The 9,710-nt window shown below is 39.9% G+C and overlaps 1 protein-coding gene across 1 annotated transcript in view; it reads left to right on the forward strand.

The window, feature by feature from the left end:
* The window catches only part of PLEKHH1 (pleckstrin homology, MyTH4 and FERM domain containing H1), a gene marked incomplete at both ends in the record, with an annotated part of 53,399 nt that extends 47,347 nt beyond the window's left edge, over positions 1–6,052 (forward strand). Inside the window, 6 exons of the mRNA XM_082486012.1 lie at positions 1,118–1,259; positions 1,848–1,990; positions 3,076–3,205; positions 4,792–4,878; positions 5,420–5,566; positions 5,876–6,052. Coding sequence (XP_082342138.1) covers positions 1,118–1,259; positions 1,848–1,990; positions 3,076–3,205; positions 4,792–4,878; positions 5,420–5,566; positions 5,876–6,052 — 826 coding nt within the window. The remainder of the gene's footprint in view (positions 1–1,117; positions 1,260–1,847; positions 1,991–3,075; positions 3,206–4,791; positions 4,879–5,419; positions 5,567–5,875) is intronic.
* Positions 6,053–9,710: the final 3,658 nt, after the last annotated feature.

Genomic DNA, 9,710 nt, shown 5'->3' on the forward strand with positions numbered 1-9,710 from the left:
GAGACAAAGTTCTTAATTGAACATATGAAGATTTTGTTGACTGTAATGGTGGAAACAAATTTCTGTGAGTTTTGTTAGTTGGTATAACAGAGGTGGAAGCAGAAGTTACTGCTTTTGACCCAAAAGGCTGCATTTGTTTCATGAGTGAAACTTTGCAGTATTATTTTGTTGGACTGGAATGTGCCTAGACTGGACAGCAAGGATGTTTTGATAAGGTCTTTCCAAGGTTGGGCTGTTCTAACACCAAGGACTCTGATAAGACATGTAAGGTCACTATGGTCTTAATGCTGGTGTTAATCTTAGATTGACATAAAAATAAACAAACTGATCCAGTGGAATTAGTATCTCGTGTGGTATTGAGGAATATATAGCCATAGATGCAGCTGTAAATTAATATTTGAATTAGATGTTGTGGGCTGTAAATAGGCATGCATGAGGAATGGTTCTGGGAAACATTCCTCAGGCTGGTGTCTCCAACCCCCATTAGTCATCTTACTATACTAGGTTAAAGAAATTGCAAGTGTGAAGGGAATAAAAAATAGTAGGAAGCTTTGATTTACAAGAATACTTCTTCAGTTTTTGAAATAAATCCTGCTAATTGGGTCTCTTATTTCCTGCTGAAGCAAACTGAAGGCTTTTTTAATAACAAAGATCAGTGTAAGTGGTCAAAACAAAGCTGACATAAATAACAAGTCTACAAGGCTGTCATGTAGAAGTTTATACATGTAGAGCAGAGGCAGTTCTGTATTCTGTGACAAGCAGAGAGGGCCGTATCTTAAATATTTTCTGTCTGTGCTTGATGGGAATGGATGGACAATGATTTACCTCTGTTTAATAGGCTTCACTGTCTTGAAGTGATTGGTGTGCAAATAGCTTGAATGCAAATGGCTTCCAAAGCTAGAGAGCATGTTTTGAGCCTCCTTGCCTAAATCTTGTTCATAAGGGAAGCACCTCAGCTTCCAATCTTTGTCCGGTACCCCCCGCAGTACACAAAGTTCATTTTTGAGAAGGAGGGGAAAAAAAAACACTTTTCTTTTTACTCACGTTGATTAAAGTTCTCACCTCTACTTTCAGTTCACAATATCTTTTTACCTTCACAATCCTCTCTGCTTTTTAGGCTATATTTTCGGAGCCAGGCCAAAGGTGAGACAGACCGGGAGCGGTTGCTACTGGCCTTCCAAGTCAGCAATGAAATAGCCAATGGAAGGTTTCCTGTTAATAAGGAATTAGCTCTGGAAATGGTGGCTCTGATGGCTCAAGTGAGTATGGCTATGGGCAGAAATCCTCCCTTTTGTCCTTTGCACTGCAAATAGCCTCTTACTCAGGAAGAGCATCTTGTAGGATCCTCCATGGGACTTCCAGGCTTGCATTTAGCATTTTACCACCTAAAACACACAGCATGGGTTGTGGGCATGATGAGCAGGGTAATAGTTTCTTACTGAGCTGAAACTGACTGTTGCGTTTGTTAAAGCAATGTAAACTGAGATGAAGAAGCCTAGAACATCAAGCAAACTATTTACAGATAGGCTGTTCTAATTGGCCAATTGAAAATAAACCCCAAAAGCTTGGCAGTTATACAGAAGCATCTCCCTACAGCAAGTAGCTGGCCGAGATCTTGTTTCACTTTCTTAGATCAGTAAAGAATTCCTTGGGCAGTCACATCCTCAGTAGTTGCTCTGTTCTATACATTTGCTATGGTAAATGCCATTACATAATTCCCCAGCCTAATGGTGTCTTTTTGCATGACTAATAAACACAAGAGTTATCGGTATGGGAATTCATGGAATGTTCTACTGCACTAAAAAATTCATATTTCTCTTGCTCTATAAACTACAATGTTGTCTTAGGTGGAATATGGGGATTTGGATCGACCAGGATCTTCGAGTCCTGGGGGAACATCACAATCAAAAATGCAGCATCTTCTCCACCAGGTCTTAGATAAATTCTACCCCAAACGCTACAAGCAAAACATCACTCCTGAACAGCTCAGGTAAATTGTTTGCTCTTCTATACATTGCACTGAAAACAAATTTTACTTGCAAAATTCTGTCTTTATATTTAAGAAGTTTCAAGGAGCCCTGCCAAGACTATTTGATGTAGAAACTTAAACAAAACACAAGTGTCAGGAAAAGGTTCCTTTAAAAGAAAATAGCAGTTAACATACAAAAAGAGTCAAATCACCAATTAATTTTCCTCTAGACAAGAAGTTTAAGCCTTTCACTTCCAAATTAGGCATCTCAGTTCCAACAAACTCTAACCTAAGCCTAAGATGAATTCTGTTTCTGAATTTTTGTTTTACCCTTCTCCCAAGTGTCAATTGAATCCAGATGCCTAACATAAGCAATGAGCCATAAAGCCAGCACATATGGGCTGCTTCAGGCCATGGAGTAATTCTGGTAGGACATATTTTGGCAGGGCTTTTTGATGTTCTGACTTGGAAATTCTCACACACAATGCAGAGATCTCAAGTACAGAATTCAGATACTGCCATGGATCTCAGCTCTAACTGTTTTAATGAGAAAATGATAATCTTCCAGATCCACAGCTACTTAGGGATGCAGTGGTGGAACTAACACAATTACCTCCTTTTGGAAGCAAATTCCATCTGCACGTAGCAAGATAGCTGCCAAACCATCCCTAGCAAGCGAAATTAAGAGTGAGTTAATATATATTGCCACTCCATATAGAGCATACTACACACAAGTTAAGATGAAGGTATGAGTATAATTGAATGTGAAGATAAGCTGGGCCGGATTTTACTCTAACAGCTGCCTGAGCGTTTGTAGTTACAGTTGTTTAATATATATGCCAGTGAGCAATCCATATGTGACTGTGATTCCTGGGCATTACAGTATAACTAGTAGTAAAATGATTGTGGAAGTAGATAAAATGCTAAAATAAACTTGGCTTGTACAACCCTCATGACTGACAATGCTAACAGCCCTGTTGTCTGTGGTGCTGTGTAGAACAGTCCTTTTGGAATGAGAGGTACATCTATTAACTGTTATAGTTTTACTCACCTTCCCTTGTAAGACATTAATAAATTATACTGTCTTGTGTCTTGGATTCTGAAAGGCAAATGGCTGACAGACTGGCAACAAAGTGGATGGTGCTACAGGGATGCTCTCCACCAGAATGCATTCGAATTTATTTGACGGTGGCACGGAAATGGCCTCTCTTTGGAAGTAAAATATTTACTGCTAAGGTAACTGGAGTACACTTTTTTTTCCTGTTTGTGAGAGTGAACCATCTGAGCAGACATATACTTATGATCTCTAGTTAACAGGGTTTGAAAATGCTCAACTTCTGGAAGGGGAAAAACTGAACAATACTCTGTTCTGAACAAACAGCTCTGTTTGGTACCATATGGGTTTAGAATGAAGGAAAAGAAATATGTTCTAAACACTAGGGGTTGCTAGTGTTTAGTAAATAAATACTGAAGGTTCCCTGGCTGCATCAGTTGATCACAATACAGGGTACTAACTCTCCTTACAAGCCTTGCCAAAGATTTCTCAGGCAGAATTTTCCTGGTCATCAAGGCTGCAATGATAGTTTAAAAGTACTATTTACATACCGTTGTGGGGGGTGGAAGGGAAGAGTCCCCCATAAATCACACCTGGCAGCTGATACTAGCTAAAAGAAGAAGGGGTATTTCAGTCCTGCTTTCTGCTTGACACAGAGCTGGCTGCTTTCCTTGCCACACGAGAGAGGCAAGCACTGCTAATGCCCAGTTGCAGAAACAGAAAAACTAAAGCATATACTGGGTAAGCTGCCAGCCCACAGGCATCAGCAGGGGAGCAAAGAACAGATGGAGCTTCTCCCAGTAGCTTGTACTATCCCTCAGCCCATCCCAGGCTAGAGCTCTGTACCTATTACCCATGCCTGAACTAATGTCTTAGCACACAGTGGCTATCTGAGAAATTTTGTTTTGGCATTATCCAACTTCCCCAACCCAGCAGAAACCTCCTCTGATGAAAGCTTGAGATAGGTGTTGTTCATAGTTACATGTCTCTTGCTTTGAAGTCAAAGCTGCTATAGTTATGGAATAAAGTCTAAGGATGAAAGGGACCTCTTGATTAAATATACAAGAAGTTTTAAAAAAGACAATTATTTCCACTGTCAGCAGTAAAAGCAGGAGAGGTTACTGGTATTTGAGGTTACTGACACTGAAGAATCAGAACATAGAATAGTTCCACCCAGAGTTTAAGTAATGTTGATATTTCTGATAATTAACATATTTTATAATTTTTCAATAGCTAAACAGCAAAGCCTATGGCATTAGCCACATAATAGCAGATTCCCAGGAAAGATTCATGTCATTAGCCATAACAACGCATAACTCATTGTTATCAGATAATTGATGCACGTTTGTCAAAATCTGTAAGAAAGAAAATTGCATGGATGTGATGGTACTGGGTGCACTGGTATTATAGAAACCAACAGGCTTCACTGCCTGCCTGACAGATGGGAGTGGTATAAGAACCAGAGCAGAGCAGAACTGCTGCTTTGTTGCTCTGTCCTAGGATTTCCTTCACTGATGGAATTTAGTTAATCTCAAAGCCTTCGTTATCATTGCATCTCTTGTGCCACTAGTCCCAAAATTCTATGTAAATCAGACAATGTTATTCCCAATTTTGAGAAAAGTCCTCTGAAAAATCAAACTGGGTCAGACCAGTAAGCCTATAGGATCCTCTCTCATATTCACTTTATCCTTAAACCCCAAGATTTATGTCAGAAACAACTTTGTGTGGTGGTCAAGGAGTATCTAAATTAATAATTCTTTTTCTCTAGCCTATTTTGCCTTCCTCATTGGAGGACTGTCCAGTCTGGATAGCTGTGAATGAAGATGGTATCAGCATACTGGATTATAACACTATGGTATGGTGAGGAACACTGTTTAAGAAAAGTAACTTACCTCCCACAGAAAGACATTCCCCTGAGTCCACTTAAAGTCACTAAAAGTTTGTCTTTAACTTCAAATGGATCCAGAAGTTAATTTGTAGAAGTCAGGGATGAGGGAAGTCAGTACTATGTTTGAACACTACATAAACAAAGGAAAATTACAGCTCCAGTGTACAGTAAGGTTTCATGAAACAGCTAACTGCCTCTCTGATGGCCAGCAAACATGGTTATACATACTCCAAAATCTCAGTGGTACATGCTTTACTACCACCATCTGGGATATAACAAAGTTTGGACTATTGCTCTGAAGCAGTGAGGCATACGGCAACCTAGGAGAAAACTAGAAATGCAATTTTCATTTGAGAGTTCTTTGCCAGCTGTTACCTATAGAGCCCTTTACTGCCTATTACTGCTGGAGATACGGTGTTCTTGCAGCAAGTAGCAAATATATTAGTTTAAGATGGCCATTTTTTCTTCTATAGAACTATGACTCTTTCAAACTCTCTGTTGTCTGCAGCACTTGAAGGTCTCTTATTCATACTCCTCCGTGCTGACCTTTGGAGGCTGTCGAGATGACTTCATGATTGTAGTCAGTCAAATGAAAGAAAGGGGTTCTGGAAAAAACAGCACTGAAAAACTCCTTTTCACAATGGCAATTCCAAAGGTAATTACAAAATGAACAGTGAGTTTCTTTCCAGCTGGCAGTGTCACAGCTGGGCATTTTGTGCAAGCCCTGGGGACTGGTACTTGTGGCTGCTGCACTAGCCACGCACATTCAAATCCCTTGTAAGCTGGAACCTTTAATCAAGAGACTTACTTTACCTAACTCTTAAAGATGAACCTTCATTTCAAAACCGAACAACTCCATGTAAGAAAGCCATTTGCAAAAGTTATGCAGTCAATAGGTTCTAAAAATCAAAGGGCACTCTTGCCTCTAATTGACTTACAGTTAATCATTTTCTTTTTTCCCTAGATTGTTGAAGCAACACTTCTTATTGCCAGCTATATTAACTACCGTTCAACACCTTCACTCCTATCTTCTACACAGCCCTCCCGAAGCAAAACACCTGCTAACAAGCTCTGGGAGACTGAAAGTCGGTGCTTTTTTCCTTCTGTGCCCCGAAGCACTAAGGCACCCACCCTGCTCTGAGGGTTCATTCCAAATGACTTTAGGGACTTTTTTTGTTTGTTTTGGGGTTTTGGTTGGGTTTGTTTTGTTTTGTTTTGTTTTTGTTTTGTTTTCTTTGGCGTTGGATTTTTTTGCACTGCTCTGTACTGAATTGCAGAGCGCTATGATTTTGCTGGTTACACACCTTACTTTAATGTGGGCTCTGGTTCTTTTTCCATAATAATAGACAAAGTTCCTTAGTGGGGGTAGAGGCAGTGTCCCTTCTCTTAAAAAAAAAATCTTGATTTTGGGGACTGTGCAGGAGTTTCCTTTCCATGCCACACTCCATCCAAAATACCACCCCTCAGGTGATTTGCCCACACAGTGCTCCAGTCACGTTACATCTGCTCTCTTTCCTTGCGCCCATTCTTCTTCCAGCTCCTGATCATACTGCTTTGCTTACAAGCACATATGTTTTCTTTGATCCCTCCCATTTTTGGCTTTGCACCTGCCTTTAGATCACTGCACACCCTGTGTCGCACACCCTGTGTCTGCAATCTCAGCCCAGCTCTTAAAGCTTCCAGCGACCTCTTTTCCTCGTAATAGCCCCTTTCAGTTATTATAATTATTTCCAATAATATTCTGTTTGCATCAATCCCTAACTTGCTCGCTTTTTACCTGAATTAGACTGTAACCTCTGCAAGTCAGACCTGAGCAGTAATAGGCTCTAATCTGACCGCACTGGGCTGAGCACACAGTCCTATTAAAGGTAAAAATGGGTGGTAATGGCTACTGTGGCATGTGACACAAACCCTGTACAAGGATGCATCCTGTTAAATACTGCCTGTATTAGGAACTGCGTATCACTGCATCATAAACTAGATATAGAATGAAAAGGCTATTACCAGAGTGTAAAGATTAACATGACATAGTCTGATCAGGTAGTTTAGACGTAACTTCAGTTCTATACTCTGGTTGTGAGTAGCCATCATATTAAAGTTCTTTTACCAGTGTTTAAATTCAAAGTTGCCACTCCCAGAACAACTATTAAGACAGCCTTTTTGCAGAGACTATAATCCTTTTAAATGCAACTGCTTAACACAACCAAGATGACAATTTAATTTTCCCTAGAGCTATAACATGACTCCTCCCTGAAACTGATGCCAAAATTGAAAGACAGAAACTTTCCAAGTCAGGCGTGAAAGAAAGGAAGAAGACACTGTTGAGAAGGAAGAGGAACTAAACTGACAAGAATAATTCTGATGCGAGTCAAGGGTAATTTCAGATCTGAAAAAGGGAGTATTGAATAAGAGTTCAGTGGTACTGAAACCTAGTGTCTTTGCATGTTGAGGACTCAGAACGACTGGGACTAGGACTGGAACACTGTCAGACAATGCCCTAGCTCCTACAGGACTGATACATTTTGGGAGTCGATGCTGTTCTACACAATAGATGAACATTAGATCTCTGCTGCAGGGCTGAACGTGTCACATGCTCCACCGTCAGACAAGCACTTTCAAAGACTCTTTCTGTTAATCACTGTTGTAGGTGTTTCAGGATGTGTTTGAAACTGCACATAATCTCAGACAAAGGAAGACACGGCAAATTTTGTACTTTTTCTGTCTTTCAGCAACTGGAACAAATCTTCCCAAACCAGCTCTGCCATTTTGACTTGACAGAAGCTGCTCCTTTCAAACTCCTGCTTCCTTCATGCTACCATAGCAAGGAGGAGGTAGTCAGCAAATGTGTACTCAAGTATTGTTCTTCAGACTTTCCTGAAGAATGGGGCTTTTTTTGATCTGTTTCAAATGGACTTCATTATGAATGAGAAGGTTAATGGATTTTAAACAAATAGAAGAAAAATGGCAATTCTTCTTGAAAAATCTAAATCTGCCAGGCTTAAGTTCAGCTATTTTTATAAGCATTCTAAAAAAGCTAAGGAAGAATAACTGCACTTTCAGAAGTACCATCTGCAACTTCATAATAATTATGCATTCATGGGCAACTTTCCCAAATTAAAACAGTGTGAGTCCAACCATTAGAAAGAATTCAGTAATAGCAAACCAAAGCTATTTGCAAATGAACAAACCAACCATACCACTGTTTTTACTCCCTAGTACCTGCCACCAACCTTGAAATATCCAACTAATGCACACAGTGGAGCTGATACTTCCAGAAGTTTTTGTTTCACTCTTATGGTGGGTGTAAAGCCACGAATTAAAAGAGAAAAGCATGGGAGACAAAAATTGTTCTAAGCGATCCCTTATTAGTATATTTGTAACATAAAAAAAAAAACCAACAAACCAAAACCCAAACCACTTCATGGTGGGTTGTGGAAACAATATGGCAGACAGATAACAAGAAAAGATTGTACGAACAGACCTGATTTGCACATACTGTAATGTACCCACTTGTTAGGAATTTAAGGACCATCCCTTGAAGTTACATAAAAGGATGGAAGCTTTCTGAGGCAAAAACAATTTTAAGAAGGTATTTACTCTTTTTTTTTTTTCTCCCTTAGATACTTTTAAGTGACTGTATATTCTGATAGTGGTCAGTAGTATGTATTTTGCCTCCTTCACATGCAGAGAGTGATCTTAGTATAGATACATCAGTTTGAATAGAGAGAGCATTATTCCTCTTCACTCAATCACCTGTGCCTAACAGCTCCTCCTGTACCTGCAGGTCTGTTTGGCAGTCTGCTTCCTGTATCCCACCAGTAACAAAGCTGCTTCAGAATAAGCTGAGCTGCCATCGGTGCTGGGGATGCGCAAGGCTTAGAAGTCTCCAGTTCACAGTTCAGAGGCTGCACTTACCTTACAGCGCTAATACTCACGTCCTTGGAGACTTGTACCAGGGCAAACAGGAAGCACAGATGTTGAATAAACAAGAGGTGACCTGAAGCTCATTATTTTCTGCCATAACTGCACTTTACATTGACAAGCATGGCATATAGAACTTTTTCTTCTTCCTTATTTCTTAAAAATATTCACCAATACTTGAGTATTTCAGGGACCACCCCACTCTGATGGATGCGTATATACCTCCTATTTATAGCTTATCTGACTTCAACCAACCAACCCTCTGTAGATACCTATTTTGTATGATTCTTTGGTAGAGAAAACAATTTTTATTTTAATCAGTGCTTTTGCCAATGACTATTGCTGCAGCATAGAATGAGATGACAAAAGCCTTTGTTTTCCTAACTGCTGTGTGTATGTAAAAGATGGTCGGGGAGATACTGTGAGATTTCTGTTTGTTCTTAATAAAATGCAGTTATCGTGAATTATTCTCAAAATGAAAGAAACTATTTTAAAAGCCAAAATAGTCTTGATGTAAACAAAAAAGGACAAAGACTGTGTTTGGTATCCAGGCACATATCTGGTGCAAACCTGCCCTAGTCTCATTCCTTGTTTCTCTCTGTTGATCTGCTCTTAGCTTTAGTGCATGACTAAAGTGCACTCCCATGGGCGCAGGATGTTCACTCCTTCAAAAGATGGCTAAAACAATCTTCTGGACTTCCTGCTGCGACACAGCTACTTGGTTATTTCTTCAGCGCACATTCTCAGGATTTCATGGGATTTTTACAGCATAGTCAATGTTCCCAGCACACTCTTAAGCCCAAGACTCTGTCCACTCTGTTGAGACACAATTTATTTTCTGACACGTTCTCCTCACAGCTCAGCAAATCTTCCTGCTG

Source organism: Vanellus vanellus (assembly GCF_965231255.1).
Source record: "Vanellus vanellus genome assembly, chromosome: 6".
Lineage (NCBI taxonomy): Eukaryota > Metazoa > Chordata > Aves > Charadriiformes > Charadriidae > Vanellus > Vanellus vanellus.